A 26604-nucleotide genomic window follows, 5' to 3' on the forward strand; every position below is an offset into this window, starting at 1 on the left:
ATTTTCAATATCCGGCCGGATACCGGATATTGAAACTATCCGGCCGGATATCCAGCAATATAATCTTTTATATTTTACAACAAAAATCTCTGTTTTTTTTATCTTAAATGGCTGTAATTTTCTTATTATTGAAGCTAGAAGAACAATTTTTTCTGAATATGTTTATCTTTATGTAAATTTTATATTAGAAATCTCAAAACATAAATTTTGGCAGTGGCAGCAGTACTTGGCAGCTGTCAGCCGCAAACCGAAGGTTGGCAGGTAAACGGCAACAGATTTTATGAAATTGTAATTGATATATAAAAAAACCTAAGTTTAAAATTTGAAATCTTCAAGTAAAAATTTGCGGTCACAGGAACCGCTTAAAGATTTCTGGAGACCTGGAGGTTCAGGACTTGCAGGATTATACCTGGAACCTGAAATCGACTTGAACACCAATATTACATATGAGGATGTACGACTATAGGATATTTTAGAATTAGATAACATGAAATGCTTTGTTTAAGTAAAAAAATATTTTTACTTTTTACCCGAATGACCTTACCAGATTTGCTGGCATCCTGTGTCGCCAGGAAGGAGGTATTAAAAAAAATTTCAACTCTCAGTTATGTGTCATACCCATATTTCGAAAGTCACTCAGTTATAGCCCTCTACCTTTTATACACAGAAAATAGGATAGAAAAAAAATAAGAGGGAGGGGGGGGGGCAGGCATTCAACGCCACCTCCCCGCCCATCCTCCAACCATTAGAGGTTGATATTACAGATTGAGGGTAGTAACAGTTGATTAGATTTATTTGCTAAGAAGAAAGATCATTTAATAGTTACTTAATTTTTAAGTTTTAACCTTAATTTTATCCTATTATATAAAGTAGTAAGCTTTTTTTGTCTGTAGCGAAGGATCTCGCTAAATGCTGAACCGATATGGTTCGCCTTTAGAGTGAAGCTTCTTATAGGTCCCAGGGTGGTTTTAGGCTATTTAATTTTTATAAAAAAAATCGTTGTAAGGTTTTAAGTTATTTTTCTGCACTTTCATGTCCTTTCTAATATCCCTAGATTCTAGGGACGCAACTGCTAGTATAATATAAAACACCAGTTTATGAATAAATTTTTTTTGCGGGTATAGTTTTGTGGCAACGCCTCTTAAGGAGCGATTATTCGTATTTTCACAGTAGCTTTCCCCCTATTTCTAGCCCCTCGCGGGGTACTCTAACCTTGCGGGGCCAATTGTCTAACCCTGCGGGGCAATCACCTCACCAAATATAACCTAAAATAACCTATTAAAAGCAATTTTAAAAATACAACGAATCGCCCCTTAAGGTGCGTTGCCACGAAAGGGACTATATCCTTTTTGATACTTTAATATGTAGTAATTTGGCCGGTTATCCGGTAATTTGGCCGGTTAACCGGATATTTGCCGGATATCCGGCCGGATACCGGATATCCGGCATTTGAAATCTGCCGGATATCCGGTATCCGGCCAAAAAAATATCCGGCCCAACCCTAGTTATTAGTCGACCCCACTATTTAATTTCGGTTTTAAAAAGAAAATAAAACTTTTTAGTGGGGGTATTTTTCATTTTTTTCTGGGGGATTGGGGTGTCTCACCCTCCCAAGATTATAGATATAAATCTTCCCGGGACCTAGGAAAAGCTACCCTGTCAAGGAGAACCCAATCGATACAAAACGAACAGACAAACAAACATTGTTCTACTTTGTATTATAGATAGCAGCCTTGCTACCAAATATTCAATCCAATGATATGAAAAAGATAGTACATTATTTTATTGGGATGTGGGTTAAAATCTAATAAAATGTAGAAAATTTACCTTTTTTCTAAAAAGTAAGGGTTTTGAACATTAAGCAATATTTGGGTGGTTTTCAGAGAGTTTTAGCTCTAAGGGGTAATATACAATTCATTTTTTTGTAGCATGTCTTAGTGGTAAAATCTAAGAAGTCCTTCCTCACCTCTCGTGATTGCCTATTGACCCCTTAAAAATAAGAATAAGAAAAGAGTTATTTCATCTTCCAGTGACTGCCCCCTGTATCCTGTACCTAACCCTATAATGATAATCAAATTAAAACAAAATTTATTGAAAAATTTGTGTAACTCTAAATTTGATTGTATATCATTGTTCTATATTTTAACAAGGATAACAAAATCCTTACCAAAAAGTCAAAATGGTTAAAACATAACTTCAGAAAACAAAAGGCTGCACAATTTTTTTTTATTTAATTATTGAAGTTTATAAATTTACCAAATAGTTATTCATTCTTGTCTTTTTGTTTTGTTTTTTAAATGAAGTATTACATATTCTTTGGGCAGGTTCAAAACTATTTTTCTCTCTAATATTGTGCATGGGGCTAGGAGTGCAATCGGTATTTCGCATATAAAGAAGGTAGGGTGTCTTATGTTTACAAGGTGGTGTGCAATCCATATAAGGGCGGGTCGATTTTGGACATTTTTATCTGAGACAAAAACGGGAATTTCCACATGATTTTTAAAAATTTCTGATTCTACTCATCAAGGCTTTTAAAGGGAGCACCATGAAGCCATACTTTTGATTCAATAAATTTTTGACTCTCATTCATATAAAGCAAAAGGTTTTTTGACTTTTTAAATCATCCAGCGGTGTATTATACTTTTAAAAATCATGTTCAAGTTTCCGCTTTGCTCTCAGATAAAAATATCCTAAATCAACCCACCTAATGCATATTCATGTTATAGAGGGGTTTAAATGCCTTCGCCCCCCCCCCCTCAAATAGCAAAAAAAACGTATATGAAATATGAAAACTTATATACTGAAAAAAAAATTTATATTTCTTATCGTGGGGGTAAGCCCCCCTCCCTAGAAATGGGCAGTTGGAAAATTAACCTCCTCTCAACCAATATATATATGTGAAGTAAAAAATGGCACAACTCCAATGCCCCCAAAAAAAAATTTTAAAGCTTGGACGTCCTTGCCTATATGATGTATAGATTACCCCCCTCCCCCCCCCCCCCAAATGAAAAAGCTTGGACGCCCTTGTCTATGGCTAATATCTAACAATAGGCAGCGACCAAAAAGCGTATAGACCCAAATTGATGAAAAGCTTCAATTTAAAATAAAAATCCGTTTGACCTAGTAAAATATCATTCATTTTCTGCTCCAATATTTTTATGTGAAAATCTGTCATGAAATATTGTTTAGGCTTTTTCTAGTAGCGCAGCTACTCTATATTAGTAAATTTGTTTGTTCGTTGGCCTGTACGTTCGCAAGCAGTGAATTGATCGATTTCGGCTCATATAAGTCTTATTCCCTTAAATAAGAATTCAACATTTGACGTTTTTTTTCAGTCATTAATTAAAAAGCATCTTTTCTATTACGATTTTTAATTGTCAGACTGTCTAAACGTCTTTTAAGTTAGATATAGTCATTGCAGAATTTTAGTGCTGTGCTACTCATGAAAGTTTTCATCCTCGTATTTTTTCAAATTGATCATAAATCACAAAAATAATATAAAATTGCAGATATATAAAACATTAATGTTAAACATTAAACAGATAAAATCATTAAATGTAAAAATTATATACTGTTTTATTTAGGCTGAAAATAAAATCACACTACAATGAAATAAAAGTATCATATATGAATCTAAGTATATCACATAATAAAATAATTTCATGCTTCGAAATTAATTTAAACTATATATGAATTAAGAGGTGTAGATATATTTGCAATTTTCATCAAGAAACTATAAAGAGGAAAAACAAGGATAATAATATATAGCAGCGAAGCTGTTTAAAATGATGTAAGCAAAATAAACAGTAAACCATAATACCATGTAGAATGTAGATCCCTGATAAACCAACCATTGAGAGGTATAACAGTAGAAAAAGAAGAAAGAGAAAATTAGAGAGGTTATATAAAAGTGCATATAATATTTGAAAATTTATATAGCGTTATAGACAAACACCCAGTGCAGCCAGAGTGAGGGAATTGTATTGCACAAAACCTAGAACATCAAAGGCGTTATCCTGTTACAAAATTTTTTATCAATTTGAAAATTTGAGTACCCCCCCCCCCCCCCCCCCCCCGACAGTCTGGATAGTCTGCGGGAGGAGGAAAAGATTTGGACACGGGAAAAAGGCAAGCTTCAATTTAATTCAATAACATGTCCGTGCTGTGTGGGGAAGCCGAGCGAAGCGAGGCTTCTCCACAGCACGGACACGTTATTGAATTAAATTGAAGCTTGCCTTTTTCCCTTGTCCACAACTTGATGTCGGGGTACTCTAATTTTCTAAATTTCAAAAACTATTTTAGGTTAGGTTAGGTTAGGTTATAGGCTAGGGAGCCGAGCGCTGCGGCCACGGATGTTCGTTGTCTGGGGTACTTTAATTTTCTAAATTTCAAAAAACTATTTTAGGTTAGGTTAGGTTAGGTTATAGGCTAGGGAGCCGAGCGCTGCGGCCACGGATGTTCGTTGTCTGGGGTACTTTAATTTTCTAAATTTCAAAAAACTATTTTAGGTTAGGTTAGGTTAGGTTAGGTTATAGGCTAGGGAGCCGAGCGCTGCGGCCACAGATGTTCGTTGTCGGGGGTACTTTAATTTTCTAGATTTCAAAAAACTATTTTAGGTTAGGTTAGGTTAGGTTATAGGCTAGGGAGCCGAGCGCTGCGGCCACAGATGTTCGTTGTCGGGGGTACTTTAATTTTCTAAATTTCAAAAAACTATTTTAGGTTAGGCTATTTCTTTTAAATATTGCTACGCAACCCACAAATAAAATTGTTCTTGCTAAAAATACGCGGACGAGAGGGAGAACATAAAGGGGACTGGGAAAAGGGGGTTGTTGGTCAGATGGGAGAGGAAAGGGGTAAACAATACAGTAAAAAAACGCGGACACGGAGCGGACGAGAGGGAGAACATAAAGGGGGCGGGGATAAGGGGGTTGTTGGTCAGATGGGAGGGGAAAGGGGTAAACAATACAGTAAGAATTCTGTATATAAATAGACTGAAAGCTTGAAGCTGTTTGTTAGTCGACTACAGATTGCCTTGTAGCGAGGGACTGAGATCCTAAACTGGTTGGCATGGTTGACTAAGGAGGCAAGGCAAGGCTCGTGTCTCGCCTTATATACCCTCCCTCCCTTCCTCCTGTCCAACCTAATAATAGTTTACTTAAATTATTATTTTGTTGTTGGGGGGGGGGGGGGGTACTCAAATTTTCGAAATCACTAAAAATAATACTAAGAGGAATATACCACATCAAATATGTGGAGGACTAAGTCAAGAAGTGAGGGTGTGGGGCACTTTCAGCATTTTTTTAAGGGGGGGGGGGTAAAATGGCGCGCGAAGCGCGCCGCAAATTTTTTTACCCCCCCCTGAAATCTGTTGGCAGGGGTAAATTTGTTTACCCCCCCCCAAAATTCACCCCCGGGGTAAAATTTTTGGGGGGGGTAATTTAAATTTAATCAAAAATTTAGTATTAAAAATGCGCGCGAAGCGCGCAAAAATTTTTTTGTTAGAGAATTTCTATTTTGGGGGGGGTAAAATGGAGAAAATTTTGGGGGTGCCTACGGCACCCCCAAATTCGTTTGGGGGGGGGGGGGTAATCGCCCCATTACCCCCCCCCCTTGGACGTCTATGCTTTTAACTTTGAGGTCCCGTCCACATCCCCCCACCCCACCCCTAAAATATTTCTGTTTCACGAGGGCAACTTTGAGCATTTTCTTTCTTCTTGCACGCCCTTTATAAGATACTAGCAGCTTCGCCCCTAGCCTCTAGGGGCTTTCCCCCAAGAGGTATAATTACATCTTCTATTACCTACCCAGCAGAAAAAAAAGCAAATGGATCGAAAATTTTCGCACCTACCCAGCAGAAAAAAATTTTCGCTTTAAAATAACGAATTCGCAAAATTTGCTCAATTCGTTAAAAAAAAAAAATTGTGGGGGGGGGAGTTTTGGTTTTTGAGGGGGTTGGGGGTGCACTCACCCCCCAAGAAAATAGCCTAAAACCACCACGGGACCAGTGGGCATATTCCCTGAAGAGTAGAATCCAATCGGTTCAGTGGTTACCGAGATCTTAAGGGACAGACGGACAGAAAGACGGACAGACAGACAGACAGACGGACGGACAGATATCCTTCTACTTTGTATTATAATCAATAAATAAATGAGGTTTCGTGATTTAAGTTTATTTTACTCATATTTTGTTTCTTTTGTAAGAAATTTTATATTATAAATAATAAAATTTCTATTTATCTATTAATCAATTTTGACATACAATTTTATAAATGTTTTCTTGAAGAAAAGGGTCATTTTTATATTACTTTAGTTCAGTTAACATTTAAAGTTAATAAAAATTAAACAATGAATTTATAAATTTATGGAGTCTAAATGAATAAAAACGGGCATTAAAGTTAAATATTTTTGTTTCCTTTATTTTAAATTGTATCAAAATTTACTTTTCCATAAATAATCGGAAACGCTGTTGTAAATAAAAAATAATATGAAAAATGTTGATAACTCTGTTTAATATAATTTATTGCGGCATCCGCGCTCAACGATGCCGCTCAGCGCGTAAACAACAACATGGATTCAAAACGTTCTATGAGAATTAAGTTTTATGCTATTTTAGTGATTTTCTATGTGATTTGTTAAAATAAAAAAAAATAAAAAAGTGAAATAACCCAATATTATTCAATTTATTCATGTTCTTACACAAAAAATGCCAAAACTTTGTTAATTTATGTCTTAATTTTTCTTCAAAATTAATACACAAGATATATATGTAATTATGTTCAAAGATTTGAAGCTGAAATATTTTATAGGTTTTGGACTTTATAAATTATTCCTTGTATACATATTGTTTTAATTTGTTAGCCAGCTAAATCTTTTGCCGTCGTTTTAAGGGAATTAATTAGTGACTAAAGATGATATGTTTTGATTTGTTACATTTTCTGTACCTTATAGCGGTTTTTTTATGTATTGCTTTATAAATATTAAGGCTATTTACTTAAGTTTCACTTGTTTAATGGAGGCTGATATTTTGAAGTTGTAAGGCAGGTAGCTTTATGCAGTATGAATCAAAAAGTATTTTTTTTGTTAGCATTAACTCTGAATCTGTACAGTTTTCTCGACTTCTTAAATATTTTTAATTTGGGATTTTGTGAATGTTGTCCTTATTGGTTCAATCGTAGGTAAAACTATTTAACCTCTATTACGTAGCTTTTAATTTTATAACTTGAATGATTTGGAAACCTTGCAATCAGGATTCTTTTTTTATGCAAACTTATTTAAGGAGTCATAGTAAATCTTAAATTAATACTATATTATCTATTAATTTTGTGACAACCATTAATTGAAAATATTAATATACATCAAAGTTAAGATTTTCAGATGTTCACAATTTTTTAATTATAAATATGACATTTCAGTAATTTTTATTTTATTTATTAGGGTCTGTAATATTTTCAGATATCTATATGTTGAAGTCATTATAAAGAAACCTAGAGAAGAGAGAGTTAGAGACAAAACAAATCAAAATGTATTTGTATAATTTAACCCTGCAAAGGGCAACAGGCATCACCCATGCCTGCCATGGAAATTTTTCTGGCGCCAAGCTGCAGGAAATTATGAATAATATCTTATTTTTATGGTTGCATTATACTTTTCAGTTCAGAGATGAAAATATAATTAATATGTTTATTAACCATGAAATTTTGGATTTAGACCTTAAAATTAAAAAGCCTGGAAACTTTATGATTCATTACAGGGAATAAATGGCATTTTACAAGTTTTAGAAGAAGGGTTTAGCAAAAAAAAAAACATTAATTTGATATCTAAGCAAAATATTTCGGAGTTAAGTTTTGCCTTTAATATGTGTTAAGTGCCCTTATCCCTTTCTGTCATGCTAAAGAGATCCTTAAAAACAAAGATATTATTTTCTGTGAATAGGAGATTGTCGTGTCTCGTGGTAAGAGTCTTGAGCTGATGAAACCTGACCCTAACACTGGCAAGGTTCACACTCTTCTCACAACAGAAATTTTTGGATGCATCCGGTCCTTGATGTCCTTCAGGTTGACTGGTAAGTTTTCAGGATTGAGTATCTAATTTACTCATTAGCTTGAGACCATGGATGGTAAGAAATTACCTGCTCAAAGTACTTCTTCATAGATTTTACCTTTTTTTGTTGATCATAGTGTTTAAGAAATGACAGGGGTGTATATTCTGCACAAGATTAATTTTTTTTCCCCTGCTGCAATTTTTTTTTATTTTTTCCCCTCCTGGTTTTTTTCAAGCAAGGAAAAAGAAAATAATTTCTAAATTCTATATTTTATTTATATTATCCCCCCTCCCACACATTATTATAATTTATTTCACCAAGGCGTGGAGAAAAATGGAAAAAAAATGTTAAATTCTCTTAATTTTTTCATTTTATTCACCCAACAACATATTATTTATTTTTTTACTCCCCCTTTAGCAGGGTCAATTTTGCAGAATATACACCCCTGAAAAACTGATTAGGTTTTTTATTCTCAAATTATTTTTTTTTGGACTATAAAAAACCCATGGTTTCTGGCCAAAGATTTTGCTTACGAATTTTATTTCATACAACTCCTTATGTACAAACAACTAAGATGACAAAAGATGACATCTACCCACTCTCTTCTAAAAATCTAGGATTTAGTCAGTTTTCTAAACTTTCTTAGACAAATTAAAGTACGACCTGGTTTAACATAGAGAGCTTAGCTGCTAGAATGTATAAACATATTTTTTTCTTGAATTTCAACTTTGTTTTAATTAATTTAGGTGGCAACCGTGATTACATTGTGGTGGGAAGCGACTCTGGAAAAATTACCATTCTTGAATACAATCAGGAAAATATTACATTTATTTAAAAAAAAAAACATTTTTCTTTCAAAAAGTCTGTTTATTTTTTTATAAGGGATTAGTTGGAGACGTTTTCGGCACTTACCACCGCCACCAAAAAAATTGATATCATATTTTCTCGCCGAATCAGACCATTAAAAATCCTTAGACTATTCTTAAGAAAAAAAAATTTCCAGAAAATATATGTAATATTTTTGATGCAGTCTAAAAATTGTTTTGACCGAGTGCATATTGAGACTTTTGGAAAGAGTGGATGCAGAAGGAAACATTTGAACTTGATTATTTATTAAAATGTTATCCATTTACATGTGTATTGTAAAGTTTATATGTTTTAGATTTGAATGGATATTTTAAATCCTGTATAAACTAAGGAGAGATCACGTAAAATAAAGATTTTAGAAACATCCTAGACAGCTAAATATAAACTAAAAAGTGTTTTATACTTTTGTCATTTGCTATCAATGATGTCATCGTCCTTGATTAAAAGGTTTAAATGTTGGCGTGCACAGAATTGTGCCTGGTCAATACCTGGCAATTGATCCCAAGGGTCGTGCCATCATGATTGGAGCTGTGGAGAAACAAAAACTGGTTTTCATCATGAACAGGTGTGTACTTAGTATTCACAGCAATGAATTGACGGAGAGGTGATCGGTTCGAAGCTCGGCCCAAACTGCGCCATATTTAAAGACGTTAGAAACTGCTGCCATATCAGATGCGCGTTATCTACAGTAAAAGTACGAAGAATGGTCGAGCCTAAATTAGACCTTACTCCAATCTAATATAACAGCTTTTCCATTAAAAAATATGCTTTCTTTTCGGTAGAGGTGTAATTGCCAATACATTCATACATTATTTGTATTGCAGAGACGCCCAGGCTCGCCTCACCATTTCCTCGCCCCTGGAGGCGCACAAGACCAACACTATCGTGTTCCACATGGTCGGGGTAGATGTCGGGTTCGAGAACCCTCTCTTCGCCTGTCTAGAGATTGATTATGAAGAGGCTGATAATGATCCATCAGGTTTGGAAATCTTAAATAATTTTGTCCAAGTATTTATTTATATTTCATACGAGATATGTATATTTATACAATACTTTATACAATAAACTAATTTTCTACTGTGCAGGTAGGTTAAAAAAACTTTAGGTAATGTATTCTTTCACCAAATTAATATGTCTACAATTACAATCTTAATCTTGTCTAAATATAATATAAGTATTAATTTATGAAATATTAATTTTCAATGATTTTCTTGTGAATTATGATATAATTCCCTTTTAAATGGTAACTTATACGATCACATAATGAACATTTTTAACTTATTTAACAAAATATTAAACCCTCGTGGCTCTAAATGCCTCAACAACAAAATAAGACATTATTTTTACAGGCGAAGCTGCCCAGAAAACGCAACAGACATTGACCTTCTATGAGTTGGATCTTGGTTTGAATCATGTGGTGAGAAAATATTCAGAACCTCTGGACGAACATGCAAACTTCCTCATTTCAGTTCCAGGTTGGTTTTTCCCCCATAAACCTTTTTATCACCCAGGGACTTTAAAGGGGGGGGGGGGGGAGGCGTAATGACATTTAAACTTAAACAGTGAGCTAAATGGTCTAAATATTGAGCTTTACATTGGTACTGAAAGTTTTATAACGACGTTATCTTATTCCTTGCAAAATTGCAAAACTTTAAGTTTTATCGAATTACCATTTTTTGTTTCAAAATTAGTATATAGTGTCAAAACTATTCAGTTTTATTTATCTTAATCATCAAAAATATTAACATAGAGACATCCTATTACTTACAGAAAGAAAAGACAATAAAATATGTGTAAAAGTTCCATGTATCAACGATTATTTAACTGTGCTTTGCTTTACATGGTAAAGAAGTATTCATAGTTTTTAAGTGAATTGAGTTTGAGCTTAGAATAACTTTCATAAGAAAGAATATCCAGGGATTTTATGGGATTGGACGATAGATTAATCTACATCCCCTATGATAAAAAACAAAATTTCCCCCTTACATAGATTAGAATTAATGGTTAAAAGTTGGACGCTATTAATTTGAAACCAACCAATTAAAACTCAATAAAAGTACCTGAAGTTATAGATCTAAAATAAAAGATAACTTTGGGTACTAGTGTAATTTTTTAATTTTTTTTTACAATCTAATGTCCCCTCCTTCACTTAGTATATAAAACTTAACAATTTATAAAAGCTGCTAATAATGTATATTTACATAATTCCTCATTATAATTTCTGAATGGATTTTCAATTTGAGCGAATTTGAATGAAGATTAGGTATATTGTTAGTTTATTAGGTTAGCCATTGTTATAAAGGTTTCTAGTGAACTTATCAAATAGAATTTTAATAATGATTCTAATTGTGTTTAATTGTAATTTTCGAAACTAATATTCGACCCTCAAATTTTGTTTTGGGAGGGGCGGGGGTTGATAGATTTTTATTATGGGTGATTTCTTTTGATGGCACCTTTCCCCATAATAGTTATAATCCTACTTAAGTTCAGAAGTTAGCGAGATATTTCGCTATACATACAGACGGACATCCTGTTACTTTAAAAAGAATGAAATCAATATAAGCGCTGCTACTCTATATAGCTATATACTATGTTTAGGTGGTAATGACGGACCATCTGGTGTGTTGATTTGCTCAGAGAATTATATAACTTACAAGAATCTGGGAGATCAACCCGATATCAGGTAAAATATGTGTTAAATTTTTTGGCTGTTTAGTACTTTTAAAAAACTTTATATTTAGTGAAGATAATCGATAATCACTTTAGTTAGCTTTTTCATTTTAAAAGGCAAGGCAAAAGTTTTCATGAAAATCAATACTTTTTATAATATTCATGGCTACGCTACAAATATCCTAATTGCAGGTGTCCTATCCCCCGAAGAAGAAATGATTTGGATGATCCTGAAAGAGGAATGATCTTCGTTACCAGTGCAACCCATAAAACAAAGTCTATGTTCTTTTTCTTGGTTCAGGTGGGTGGATTTGGTGTGTTTGTGTATGTGTGTGTGGGTGGGTTTGTGTGTGCGTATGTGACGGTGATTCTTGTAACGAGTGCAAAACACAAAGTAAAGTCTTATGTTATTTTTCTTGGTTCACGTAAATACTTTTCTTTATGTGTGTGTGTGTAAGTGTGGGTAAAAGTTTATGTGTGTAACTGTTTCATGTGACAAGTGCATCACACAAACAAAGTCTGTGTTCTTTTTCTTAGTTCAGGTATTTGTGTGTAGGGGGGTTTTGTGTGTTTCTTAGTGTTTAACCTTGATTCTTGTGACCAATGAAACACAAAACAAAATCTGTGATCTTTTTTTTTAGTTAAGGTGAATACTTTAATTTGTGTGTTTGTCTGTTTGTTTGTACCGAAGGATCTCGCTAACCGCTGAACCGATCGGGTTCTCCTTAACATGGTAGCTTCTCATAGGTTCCGGGAAGGTTTATAACTATTTTGGGGGAGGGTACCACCACCCTCCCAAGAGAAAATGCAAAAAAAATCTAATTCTTTTTCACTATTCTCAATTTTACGTAGACTTCAACGCTACATAGGCATATTTGAAATAAAAAATCAAACTTTAAAAGCCACTAGCGGCCTCTAGGCGCGTAGGCACTAGTGTGTTTATATAATTCTTGTGATGAGTGCAGCTAAAAAGTATCGGGGAAGATGTGTGTGTTTGTATGACTGTTTGTGATTCATGTGATGAGTAGGCAAATGTTCTTGTTCTAGGTTCAAGTTGATTATCTTTACTCTGTGTGAGTGTTGATAGTGTGAGTTTTTTTCCCAACCAAACGGGAACCAGTACCGAATATAACCTACCCTAACGTGACAAGTATTAAACAAAAAAACAAAAACAACGACCAGCTCCATTATTTTCAATCTATTAAAAAAAATAAGGCATGGGTGAGTTCCTGTGCTCAACTAGACACTTTGATAAAAACACCAGAAATTTCATCTATCTATCTATCTTACTATCTATCATTAAATAACTCTTACTTGCTATTCCAGACTGAGCAGGGCGACATATTCAAGATCACCCTGGAGACTGACGAGGACATGGTCACCGAGATCAAGCTCAAGTATTTCGACACAGTCCCGGTGGCCGCGGGCATGAACGTCCTCAAAACTGGATTCTTGTTTGTTGCCTCGGAGTTTGGCAATCATTATCTTTATCAGGTGATTAAACTATCCTTTTATGAAATTAAAGAAACAATTTCTGAAACCTTAGAGTAGTAGAATGTCTTTTTGTCTCGCTAAATGTTATCTGACTCCTGTATCTTTGTTATTTTTCATTTCGGTTGCAAATATTTTTAGATATCATTTGAAAGAATACCATTTCCTTTCTTACAGGGTTTGGTTGATGTTTAAACTTGAGGGGACTTTCGACTGGTACCCATAGTTTTAAAAGAGGCTCTAATTTGCTGGCTTAAAAGCTTTGGGTACTTATATGAAATCCTGATTTTTGGATAAAAGTTCAAAGTGTCCAATATTTTTAACCTATATTTTTTTTCTACATAAGGATTAGTTTTGTATATTTTCATTGGAAATATACATAATTCATAGTTCATTTTCTTTTCTCATGAGATCCCTTGAACTAATCTTGTATTTTTCTTTAGATTGCCCACCTGGGAGATGACGACGATGAACCTGAGTTCAGCTCCGCCATGCCGCTGGAGGAAGGCGACACATTTTTCTTCGCCCCCCGCCCACTGCGCAATCTTGTCCTTGTTGACGAACTCGAATCTCTGTCGCCGATTTTGCACGCACAAATTGCAGATTTAGCAAATGAGGACACGCCGCAGATTTATGCGGCCTGCGGGCGGGGACCGCGTAGTACGTTGCGAGTGTTGCGGCATGGTCTCGAGGTTTCGGAGATGGCTGTGTCCGAGCTTCCAGGTAAAATATTTGTAAATTTTTGCATTTATGAGAAATATTAAAAGAAGGACACCTGCCAAATACACTGGAAGTCAATGTCAAACAATTAAAAGTTCCTTATGAAAGTCTGATATCGATTCTTGGAAGGGTGAAGGAACCCCCCCCCCCTCCCCCCTTTCGTATCAAAAAAGAATTGATTAAGAACCTTCATTGGATATATAAGAAACTTTTCTGTAAAGCCACATAGACATCCTGTTACTTTTATACAATGATAACCTCAATTCTGTTTTATTTTAGGTAACCCGAACGCTGTATGGACCGTAAAGAAGCGTAGCGACGAAGAATTTGACGCTTATATCATTGTGTCCTTCGTTAACGCTACCCTGGTACTGTCTATCGGAGAAACTGTAGAGGAGGTGCGTAGTTTTTTTTATAGCGCAGCTACTCTTTGACTTCGTATTCGTCCGTTCGTCTGTCTCTTTGATTCACTTTCCCGTAACTGAAGATCTTCAGCTCATATCTAAGCAGGGATAGACAATGGATGATAAGTTATTGTGAATTCCCAATTATGATAAACAAAATACCGGTCATGATTTAATAAAAAGCACCCAATGTTTTTAAGCCAATGAATTAGGTAAAGAATTATTAAACTTTGGGTACCAGTATAATTGACATTCCATTGTCCTTTCCTTCCTGGATTTGAAAAGATTAACTTATTCAGGTGACAGATTCTGGTTTCCTCGGCACGACGCCTACCCTGTCCTGTTCCCAGATTGGTGACGACGCCCTTGTTCAGGTCTACCCAGATGGTATCCGTCATATTAGGTTGGTTTGCATATTTGTTGGTGACAGTGCCACTAGATGATAATGTATAAAAACTAAAGGTGAAATTAAGGGGGAGTGTAAATTTCCATTGGTCAATTTTCTATGGGCAACGGGGTATATTTTCTACCGGCTCTTTCTTTATAATGTCTCCAAGTAAAAATATCTTTTTTTGTTAAAATAGATACAAGCTTTACTTTACAGATTATTCTTTTAGATCAGACAAAAGAGTAAACGAGTGGAAAACTCCGGGAAAGAAGACCATTGTTAAATGTGCCGTTAACCACAGACAGGGAGGCCAATACTTAAAAATCTGAATCTATTCCACTGTCAACAAATCAATCGATAAATAATTTTGCTTAAAATTACAGGAATATTGCAAAGTTCATTGAAATATTTCCAAACTGTTAAAAAATAATTTTTATCAGACCTTAGTAACTTTTAAATAACAAGGGAATTGTATAATATTTTAGATTTTTAAGTATGGGCTTAACAGGTTGTAATTGCTTTGACTGGTGGAGAACTTGTCTATTTCGAGATGGATCCTTCCGGCCAGCTTAATGAGTATACAGGTAAGGCTTAAAACCCGCTGTATTCGCGCATGTGGTAACAAGTTGGCTTAGCTATATATCGAGAAGCTGTCGGGTTCGAATTTGGACCACACTGAGTAATACTGGAGACGTCTAAAAGTATCAGCTGAACCCAGAGGTTTAAGCACATTAACAAGTCTAATGTTCAAAAACTGTAAATGCTGCACAGTAATTTCAGTAATATATCTGATAGCTCCTGTTAAAATTAAAAGTTTATTATCTGAAGCCCTCAAGCATGAAAAGTCAGGGGTGTATATTCTGCACAAGATTTATTTTTATTCCCCTGCTACAAAATTTTTTATTTTTTCCCTCTAGTTTTTTCTCACCAAGAAGGGGGGGAAAATGGAAAAATATTTAAAGAACTCTATATTTTATCCCTCCTACCACACATTTTTTTTGGTTTTTTCACCAAGGAGGGGGGGGGGGGGGAAATGGAAAAAATGTTTTCAGTTTTCTTAATTTTTACATTTTTTTCCCCTCCAACCACTTATTTTTTATTCCCCCCCCCCCTGAGCAGGGGATCCCATGTAGAATATACACCCCTGTGAAAAGTAAAAACTAAAGGATAGGTACATTGTTTTAAGTGGCCAACCCTATATTTTTTTAAGTCCCCATCAATAAAATAATATGCAAAGGGGTAGTTTCACGAAATGCATTTAAACTTAATTTTGTGATCCGCATATTTTTTCCTAGTTAATGGGTTAAACTACATTTATATAGCATATATTTGAAATAAATTTAATTTTCTACCACGTAGTTTTTAAAATATCAAGACTTGAAAATTGTCTTGTGATATATGCAATAAGAGATATAAGTTTTCCGGAATTGTAATGTAGGGAGTAGATTTGAAATCTGCATCAAATTTTAAGGATTTTTTATAAAATTCGTTTTTTCTATAATTCTTTATCTAAAAGCGGAAATACAAATTAAGTTAATTAATTTTGGCATCTGTGATTGGTGGATTTAAAAAATCTACGCTCTGATTGGATGTCGTACATCATTCAACCAATTAGAGCGCAGGTAGTTTAAAATCCACATATCCTATTGGTCAAAATTAATTAACTTAAAATGTATTTTCGCTTTTAGATAAAGAATTTTACAAAAAACGAATTTTATAAAAAATCCTTAAAATTTAATGCAGATTTCAAATCTACTCCCTACATTAAAATTCCGGAAAACTTATATCTCTTAATATGCAATTTAAAAAGACGATTTTCAAGTCTTGATGTTTTAAAAACTACATGGTAGAAAATTGAAATTCTTTCAAATACATGCCATATAAATGTAGTTAAACCATTTAACCAGGATAAAATATGCGGTTCACTAAATTAAGTTCAAATGCATTTCGTGAAACTACCCCTTTTATGAAAAAAGAATTTGTTTGAATAGTACCAAGAAACTCTTTTGTCTTAATTGTTTATAATTGAAAATCACATAAAAGAATTATTAATTAAGCTTTAATAGTTATTTCTCGTATCGTATTATAAACGGCTTTCCGCGGATATAGAATGTACAAGGGGGACGTAACTGAAGCTTTTTTGATGCAGGGGGGGGGTTTTCTCAGGAACCACTTGATGAACCGTGTAAATTTTTTGGACTTAAGCTTTTATGGGTATGAACATCTTATGGTTTCAAAGTCAACCCCCTACCCCCACCCCCTAGCCCCACGGGGCTCAAAAACCCCCTAAAAATGAACCTAACCTTAATTTTCTCAGAAACCATTTGACCAATAGGGATGATTTCTTAAACTTAAGCTTTTATGGTTATAAACTAACTTCTAGTTTAAAAGTTACTCCCATGCCGCCAACCCCTAGCCCTCCGGGGCTCAAAAAAACCCTAAAAATGAACCTAACCTTAATTTTCTCAGAAACCATTCGACCAATAGAGATGATTTCTTAAACCTAAGCTTTTATGGTTATAAACTAAATTTTGGTTTAGAAGTCACCCCCCTGCCGCCAACCCCTAGCCCTCCGGGGCTCCAAAAAACCCTAGAAATGAACCTAACCTTAATTTTCTCAGAAACCATTCGACTAATAGAGATGATTTCTTAAACTTATACTTTTATGGTTATAAACTAAATTTTGATTTAGAAGTCACCCCCCTGCCGCCAACCCCTAGCCCTCCGGGGATAAAAAAAAACTATAAAAATGAACCTAACCTTTATTTTCTCAAAAACAATTTGACCAATAGAGATGATTTATTAAACTTAAGCTTTTATGGTTATAAACTAAATTCTAGTTTAGAAGTCACCCCCCCTGCTGCCAACCGCTAGCCCTCCAGGGCTCCAAAAAACCCTAAAAATGAACCTAACCTTTATTTTCTCAGAAACCATTTGACCAATAGAGATGATTTCTTAAACTTAAGCTTTTATGGTTATAAACTAACTTCTAGTTTAGAAGTTACTCCCCTGCCGCCAACCCATAGCCCTCCGGGTCTCAAAAAAACCCTAAAAATGAACCTAACCTTAATTTTTTCAGAAACCATTCGACCAATAGAGATGATTTCTTAAACCTAAGCTTTAATGGTTAAAATCTAAATTTTGGTTTAGAAGTCACCCCCCTGCTGCCAACCCCTAGCCCTCCGGGGCTCCAAAAAACCCTAAAAATGAACCTAACCTTTATTTTCTCAGAAACCATTTGACCAATAGAGATGATTTCTTATACTTAAGCTTTTACTCTTATAAATTAACTTCTAGTTTTGTAGTTACCCCCCAGTCGCAACCACTAGGCCTCCCGGGCTCAAAAAACCCTAAAAATAAACCTAACCTTAATTTTCTCAGAAACCATTTAATCAAGAGAGATGATTTCTAAAACTTAAGCTTTTATGCTAATAAACTAACTTATAGTTTAGAAGTCACTCCCCTGCCGCAAACCCCTAGCCCTCAGGGGCTCAAAAAACCTCTAGAATTGAACCTAACCTTAATTTTAAAAATCAGCATGTTTTAAATGTACATTTGGACTTTTAAGCTTATAAACTAACTTTTAGTATAGAATTCCCCCCCTTCTGCGCCAACCCCTAGCCCTTTGGGGCTCAAAAAACCCTAAAAATTGACCTAACCTTATTTTTTTCAGAAACTATTTAATCAAGAGAGATGATTTATTAAACTTAAGCTTTTATGCTTATAAACTAACTTAAAGTTTAGAAGTCACTCCCCTGCCGCAAACCCCTAGCCCTCCGGGGCTCAAATAACCCTACAAATGAACCTAACCTTAATTTTCTCAGAAACCATTTGATCAATAGAGATGATTTCTTAAACTTATGCTTTTATGCTTATAAACTTACTTTTAGTTTAGAAGTCACCCCCCTGCCGCCAACCCCTAGCCCTTCGGGGCTCAAAAAACCCTAAAAATTGACCTAACCTTATTTTTTTTCAGAAACTATTTAATCAAGAGAGATGATTTATTAAACTTAAGCTTTTATGCTTATAACTAAAGTTTAGAAGTCACTCCCCTGCCGCAAACCCCTAGCCCTCTGGGGCTCAAATAACCCTACAAATGAACCTAACTTTATTTTTCTCAGAAACTATTTGATCAAGAGAGATGACTCTTAAACTTAAGCTTTTATGCTTATAAACTAATTTATAGTTTAGAAGTCACCCCCCAGCCGCAAACCCCTAGCCCTCAGGGGCTCAAAAAACCTCTAGAAATGAACCTAACCTTAATTTTAAAAATCAGCATGTTTTAAATGGACATTTGGACTTTCTGTTAATGATTATAGAGTAGCTACGTTTATTAAATTGTACCTAAATGCTATAGAAATTATCATGCTAAGGTTAAAATCAATAGGACAATTATAATATGTCTAAATTAACGAAAAAAAGCTAACCCTCACAGACCAAACCTAGTTAAAGAAAAGCTTTGCTTTAAAAATTTTTTTAATTAACAAAGTATAGAGTCCCAATTATTTTTTCCCATAACAGCTGAAGTCCAAAATATCTGCACATTTAATAATGCGGTTCCTGAGTTAACTGAGGTTAGGTTATTTCTCTGAAAGTCTACTAAAAAAAAATTTACTAGAGAGTATATTTTTTAGGGGGGTTTTTGAGCCCAGGGTGGCTATGGGGTGGGTGACTTCTAAAATTTAGTTTATAACCATATATCTGCCAAACAAAAAAGTAGTTTATACACATAAAAAATTATCTCTAATGATCAAATGGTTTCTGAGAAATTAAGGTTAGGTTCATTTTTAGGGTTTTTTAAAGCCCAGGAGGGCTAATGGTTTGCGGCAGGGGGGGGGGGGCGGTTGACTTCTAACCTCAAAGTTAATTTATAAGCATAAAAGCTTAAGTTTAAGAAATCATATCTATTGATCAAATGGTTTCTGAGAAAATTAAGGTTAGGTTCATTTTTAGGGTTTTTTGAGCCCCGGAGGACTAGGGATTGGCGGCAGGGAGGTGACAACTAAATTAGAAGTTAATTTATTAGCATTATAGCTTAAGTTTAAGCAATCATCTTTATTGGTTGGAGGCAGGCTGGTGACTTCTAAACTATAAGTTAGTTTATAACCATAAAAGTTTTTGTTTAAGAAATCATCTCTATTGGTCAAATGGTTTCTGAGAAAATAAAGGTTAGGTTCATTTTTATGGGTTTTTGGATCCCCGGAGGGCTAGGGGTTGGCGGCAGGGGAGTGACTTCTAAACCAAAAGTTAGTTTATAACTATAAAAGCTTAAGTTTGAAAAATCATCTCTATTGATCAAATGGTTTCTGAGAAAATTAAGGTTAGGTTCATTTTTAGGGTTATTTGAGCCCCGGAGGGCTAGGGGTTTGCGGCAGGGGAGTGACTTCTAAACTTTAAGTTAGTTTATAAGCATTAGTTTATCCAAAAAGGGGGATGACTTCTAAACTAGAAGTTAGTTTATAACTATAAAAGCTTAAGTTTAAGAAATCATCTCTATTGGTCATATGGTTTCTGAGAAAATTAAGGTTAGGTTCATTTTTAGGGGTTTTTTGAGCCCCGTGGGGCTAGGGGGTGGGGGTAGGGGGTTGACTTTGAAACCATAAGATGTTCATACCCATAAAAGCTTAAGTCCAAAAAATTTACACGGTTTATCAAGTGGTTCCTGAGAAATCCCCCCCCCCCCCCCCCCCCTGCATCAAAAAAGCTTCAGTTACGTCCCCCTTATAAGATTAAAACTAGTTTTAATCTTGTGATTGTACATTTCTATATTCGTAGAAAACTGGATATAATACGATGCTAGACATAGTTTTTTCGTATGGATGAGAACCGGTTCCTATCCACCGGATTCGAATGAATACGAGAAAAGTGTTTAGTTGCTGTTAGTGTTTAGTTTTCATCCTATAAACACATGTATTTGTAATTCATTTCCTATACAAGGGATCAAATTAACAAAATGTCAAAGTTTAACAAGTTAAGTGTAGAAACTACACTAACAGAAGATATTCGGGATATCAAGGATAGACTATCTAAATTAGAAGTAATTGAGAGTCTGTCTGCCCGTATTACTGCAAATGAAAAAGAACTGGCTTCTCTTTCTAAAGCCATGAGTGATTTGCAGGACGCAAATACTGATCTGAAAGAGGAGATAAAGAAGCTCAATGATGATCTTGAGTCCAGGCCTAAAAAGGCAGATTTAGATGCTTTAAAAAGCGAACTATCTGCATTTAAAGCACAAATTAATGATAAGGATATACTTCCCTTAAAGGAAGGACTTGAGACTGTCAGAGAAGGAGTGGATGCTAGAGAGCAGGCATCAAGGAATTACTGTGTGTGTATAAATGGCTTATTTGTACCAGAAGCCCAAGCCAAAAATATCTCTGAATATGACCATGCTAAGCTTTGTATGGCTGCTGTGCATGAAGTGCTTGAGCCTGTGTTGATCAAAAAGAAAGATTCTATTGGTTTCAGCGTTGAACATCCATCAGATTACATCGAAACAGCTCATGTATTGCCCATCCCAAAGAGTGGTAATTATATGTGCCCACCTATTTTTGTGCGTTTCAAAAACCGCAACCTTCGAAATCTAATTCTTGCCAACAAAAATTTTGCTAAGGTTCGGAAAATTGATAGTGAAAAAGGCACAAAAAGCTATCGTATTGCTGCTGATCTTACTAAACGCCGTTATGCTGTCATGCAAAAATTGATTCAATCTGAGAAATTTGAAAAAGTTTGGCATTTAGATGGCAAAATTGTCAAATTTATTAGGGTAAAGCGGGGCGAACTCGGTCTTTTTTTCGGTTTTTTGAACCTGCAAATCGTAAAAATTATTTTTTTTAAATGGGACCAAGACCAGTAGAAAGATCTCGGAAAAGTCGATCAGGTCCTAAAAGGACGTAAACCTAGGACTTTGGGAAGTTTGTCAAAATTGATCTCTAAAACGGCACCGACTTCGCCCCGCCTTGAGGCGAAGTCGGTAGGGCATTTTCAAGCTTCGAAAAATCCATGACGTATTGATTTTATTACAGCATGCCCAAAAGGTAAAAGTTGCTAAATGTAATAAAGAATATGCATAAAAAATTTTATTAAGATAGGTCAATTTTTTCTACCAAAAAAAATAATTTTTCCGAAGTACGCGAAATTTGACTTTTTTTTCGAAAATTTTTTTGATAAAAAACATAAAAATACTACTAGAAAAAATAACTTTTTATAACTTTAAAGGCCTGATCCTTAAAATTCAGGCAATTTTGAATAGATTTGGCCAAAAAAAAATTAGTTCTATTAGCAAAATTTCCTAAAAAAATCAAGTTGAAAAAAAGAGAAAAGTTTGGCAAAATCTGTGGTCGATTTTCCAGCTTCAAAAACCTATGACACATTGATTTAATTACAGCATGCCCTAAAGGTTAAAGTTGCTAAATGTAATAAAGAGCATTCACAAAAAAAATTATGAAGATCGGACAATTTTTTCTACAAAAAAAAATTTTTTTTCTAAGTACGAGAAATTTGACTTTTTTTCTCGAAAATTTCACTTTTTTATATAAAATTGAAAAAGTTAGTATAAAAAGTGAAAAAACCGAATTCGCCCCGCTTCACTTTTAGTCGATTTAAGAAAAAACTATACAAGCTTTTTTAAAGTTTTAAACGGAAATGGATAGCCTATTAGATTCTTAATAAGTCCCCTGAAGACGTCTAAGCTCTAGCTCTTACCAGTTTTTGTCCAACTTACCGTTTTTCCGACCGAAGCAAAAAAAATCGAAAAAAAATTTTTTGTCGTCCGACTTTAAGACCCAATAAGTACCTTAAAAATTCATCTCACAAAAATTTCATTTCATACTTTTTTTTGTAGGCAATTTAATAAGGAACAAATTTGATTTTATGTTTTTTTCTGTCAGTCGATTAGAACATGGAAAAAAATGTCATTTAATGAAGGTGGTCAAAAAAATACCGACTTCACCTCAAAACCGAGATCGCCCCGCTTTACCCTACCAAAAAGAGTGAGAAAGTATTTAAAGTAAAAATGTTTGAAATCACACCCAATCAAATAATTGAGAAATATTGTTAAGAGATAAACATTATTATTCTATTATATGTAATACTTTGATTAAGTTTTATCCTCTTACATTATATTTTACAATATTTCAATTATAGAGTAGCTTCGCAACTAAAAATTGCTTCATGTAAATATAATTTTATACCCTTGTTAGTGATCTTTGTTTATATGTTAAATTATACCCAATTTCCATATCTTTCATTCATTAAAAACTTCTCCCTATTTTCCCCTTACAGCCCCAACTTCCTTTCTTCATTATACCTTTTATGTATATGTCTCACACTATATTTATGTAATGATTTTCGATAGGGTGGGCAGTATCTGTCAGATTTTAAATAATATTGAATATGATTTCTTATCTAGATATAAAGATTCTACATTAAATGGTAATAATTATGAAAATCCGTATTATGAAATTGATTTATCATGTGCATATTTTAATAACAAACAATTTATTGAAAAATGTAAACAATTTAAAACATTAAAATTTCTCTCTTGGAACATACAAAGTCTCAATAGTAAATTTATTCAGCTTAAAGAATATATAGATTATTTAAAAGAAAATAAAGTCATAATAGATGTAATATCATTGCAAGAAGTCTGGACTATCTATGACCAAGATATTTTTAAAATAGATGATTATATCTTTATCTATAAGTGTAGAAAGAATAAAGGGGGCGGCGGGATAGCCTATTATATTCATAAAAATCTAAAATTCAAAATATTGAATGAATTGTCAACATTTGAAGAAGGTTTATTTGAGTCACTCACAATTCAACTTGAATATAACAGAGAGAAATTTGTTTTAAGTAATGTCTACCGGCCTAATACTACTAAAATTGGATTTACAGAATCTCAACAAATGGATTTTTTTATTGATAATTTTTCTAACCTACAAAGTAAATTAATGTCTTTTAAATGTGCCTCTTACATTTTCACAGATTCTAATTTTGATATTCTAAAATACTATTGTCATGAAAAAACAAATGATTTTCTTGAAAATTGCATTGCAAATGGTTTTTTATCTTTGATAACAAGACCAACAAGAATTTCTAGAACAACAGCAACATGTATTGACCAAATTTTTACTAACGCAAAAGATAATAGTTTTCATTCAGGAATTTTATTAAATGATATATCTGATCATTTTCCAATTTTCACAATAACACCTTATTCATATAAAGCAAGTAAAGAATCGTTTATTTTTACAAGAAATATTAATGAAGAAAAAATTACTGAGTTTATCAATCTATTAAGAAATGTTAATTGGGAAAATGTAACTAACAGTATGGAACCCCAACATTGCTTTAATAAATTTTATGAGCTTTTTAATGAATTTTATGAACTTTCTTTTCCTTTACAAAAGATAAGAATTAATAAGAACATACATAAAATTGAAAAATTTATGACTGATGGTTTAATGAGATGTAGAGATAAAAAATTTGAATTGTCAATGTTAAGTATTAATGAACCAACTGCTGAAAATATTAGGTTATATAATAGATATAGAAATGTCTATAATCGTGCAATAAAAACAGCTAAAAAATTGTATTATTGTAATGAGCTAAAAAAATGTAAATCTGACTTGAGGAAAACTTGGGATATTATTAGAGATGCAATCCGAAAAACAAAAGATAAAGCAACATGTATCAATGAATTGAAGTTTAATGATTCTATATATTTGGATAATGCAGAAATTTCTGAGAAATTGAATGAACACTTCACTTCTGTAGCAAGCAAGATATCATCTAAAATAAATCCTTCTAACATTGATCCGTGTAGCTATATACCTAATTATAATTCCAGTTTTAAAATGCATACAATAAACCCAAATATAGTTATAGATATTGTTAAAAAAATGGGAAATAAACAAAGTATGGACATTTTTGGCCTGTCAAATTCTTTTTTAAAGAAAATTATTTCTGTTATTGCTCTTCCTCTCTCTCATGTCATTAACCAAACTATTTTAACTGGAAAAATACCTTCTGAATTAAAAATCGCAAAAGTTATACCTATTTTTAAGTTAAAAGGGAATAATTCTAATGAAAAAGCTGATCCATCAAACTATAGGCCAATAAGTTTATTAGCTATTTTCTCAAAAGTTTTAGAAAAAGTCATTTATCAACAACTTTCTTGTTATTTGATTAGTAATAATATCATTTTTGAACATCAGTATGGATTTCAATCAAAAAAGTCTACAATACACCCTGTGGTACACCTCTTAAATTACATAGCCGAAGCAAAAAACGATAATAAAACTGTAATTGGAGTCTTCTGTGATCTTGCAAAATGTTTTGATACAATTCCACACCATATTTTAATTAAAAAGTTGTCAAAAATTGGCATTAATGGCATTGAACTTGAATGGTTTAAAAATTATTTAAGTAATAGACAGCAATTTGTACATGTAAACAACACTGACTCAACAAAGCTGAAAATAGATAGAGGCGTCCCACAGGGCTCTATTTTAGGACCAATTCTATTTTTAATCTACATAAATGATCTTAAAAACTGTACTGATTTATTTACCCTATTATTTGCTGATGACAGTAATTTTTTAATTTCTGGTAAAAACTTTACAGAGATAAAACTGAAATTAAACAATGAACTTAAAAAGATATCTGATTGGTTTAGGAGTAATCAAATGAGCTTAAATCCTGATAAAACTAAAATTATGATATTTAATAAAAACGAAAATACTATTGATTGGAATGCTCTTAATATTAAGCTAAACTTTAACAATGAAAATGAGTTTGATCCTGAGAAAATAAAAATCTTAAATTATGTCAATTCAAGTAGCAATATTCCTGCAATTAAATTCCTAGGTGTATTTATAGATCCTTCTTTAAATTTTAAATATCATGTAGAACATTTACGTAAAAAAATTTCTAGTTCCTTATTTCTTATAAATAGAGCTAAACATATACTGAATTTAGATAGCAAAAAAATGCTTTTTCATTCCCTTATAAATAGTCATTTACTTTACTGTTTACCTGCCTGGAGTTGTGGTCTTAAATCTACTATGGAACCATTAATTAAATTGCAAAAAAAGGCAATAAGAATTGTTTTTAGTAAGAAACACATCTCACACACAATGCCTTTATTTAAAAAAATGAATGTCCTTCCTTTACATGAATCAGCTAATTATTTGAAATTATTATTTATGTATGATTTTATAAACAGTAAGCTACCAAGCTCCTTTCAAGGTACATGGCTTCGCCGTAACCAATTACATACCAGAAATCTTAGAAACTCAAATATGTTTGATGTTAAAAAGCCGAAGTTTAAATCTATTGAAAGATTTCCTAAGTATCATTTTCAAGAATTATGGAATAACCATTGTAATAATGATTTATTAACCCACAATCAACCAAGAAAAAAATTTATTAAAAATCTAAAAGAATCTTTGTTATCAAGCTTAATTCTAGTGTGTAACAACCCATTATGTCAAGAATGTAGATAAATTTATATTTCTTTTCAATATTGTTTGAAATCTGATAAATTAATCAAAATTTATTTGTTTAAATTTTTTTAAAATTTCTATTATTGCAATAATGGTGTGAGACTTGTATGCCCTAATCAATCCTTCCTATTATCATTCTTTCCTCTCCAATATGATTTCATTTATTGCTTATTATCTTTTTTTTTGTCTTATTTATATGGCCTGTATGAAAACAATGTGTGAATACACATTACTGAATACTCCTATTTTTTAGGAAACTGCCATTTGGGAAGAAAATATTTTTATAAATTAACCATATCAATAAAATTTTTTGTATATATAAATGTATATAATATTCATTTAATTCATTTATTATTGTAGTTTTTTTTCTATGTATGTACACCCAAGAATAATAAATCTAATCTAATCTAAAGAAATAAAATCCTTTGAATATATTGAAAAAGCTTGATTTGTAGTGATATAATATAATCTTTGCATGTAAATAATATTATCTTCAATTCATGAAAAAAATCC

The 26604-nt window shown here is 33.2% G+C and overlaps 1 protein-coding gene across 1 annotated transcript in view; it reads left to right on the forward strand.

The window, feature by feature from the left end:
• Positions 1-7435: 7435 nt before the first annotated feature.
• The window catches only part of Sf3b3 (splicing factor 3b subunit 3), a 31443-nt gene continuing 12274 nt past the window's right edge, over positions 7436-26604 (forward strand). Inside the window, exons 1-15 of the mRNA XM_080163686.1 lie at positions 7436-7602; positions 7931-8062; positions 8788-8852; positions 9069-9128; positions 9376-9473; positions 9733-9887; positions 10258-10383; positions 11507-11591; positions 11771-11879; positions 12905-13072; positions 13513-13792; positions 14069-14187; positions 14493-14596; positions 14811-14882; positions 15086-15165. Of these exons, the coding sequence (XP_080019812.1) occupies positions 7521-7602; positions 7931-8062; positions 8788-8852; positions 9069-9128; positions 9376-9473; positions 9733-9887; positions 10258-10383; positions 11507-11591; positions 11771-11879; positions 12905-13072; positions 13513-13792; positions 14069-14187; positions 14493-14596; positions 14811-14882; positions 15086-15165 (1735 nt within the window). The 5' untranslated portion in view covers positions 7436-7520. The remainder of the gene's footprint in view (positions 7603-7930; positions 8063-8787; positions 8853-9068; positions 9129-9375; positions 9474-9732; positions 9888-10257; positions 10384-11506; positions 11592-11770; positions 11880-12904; positions 13073-13512; positions 13793-14068; positions 14188-14492; positions 14597-14810; positions 14883-15085; positions 15166-26604) is intronic.

The sequence above is a fragment of the Acartia tonsa genome, chromosome 6 (genome assembly GCF_053477335.1).
Source record: "Acartia tonsa isolate MP-2025a chromosome 6, ASM5347733v1, whole genome shotgun sequence".
Taxonomy (NCBI): domain Eukaryota; kingdom Metazoa; phylum Arthropoda; class Copepoda; order Calanoida; family Acartiidae; genus Acartia; species Acartia tonsa.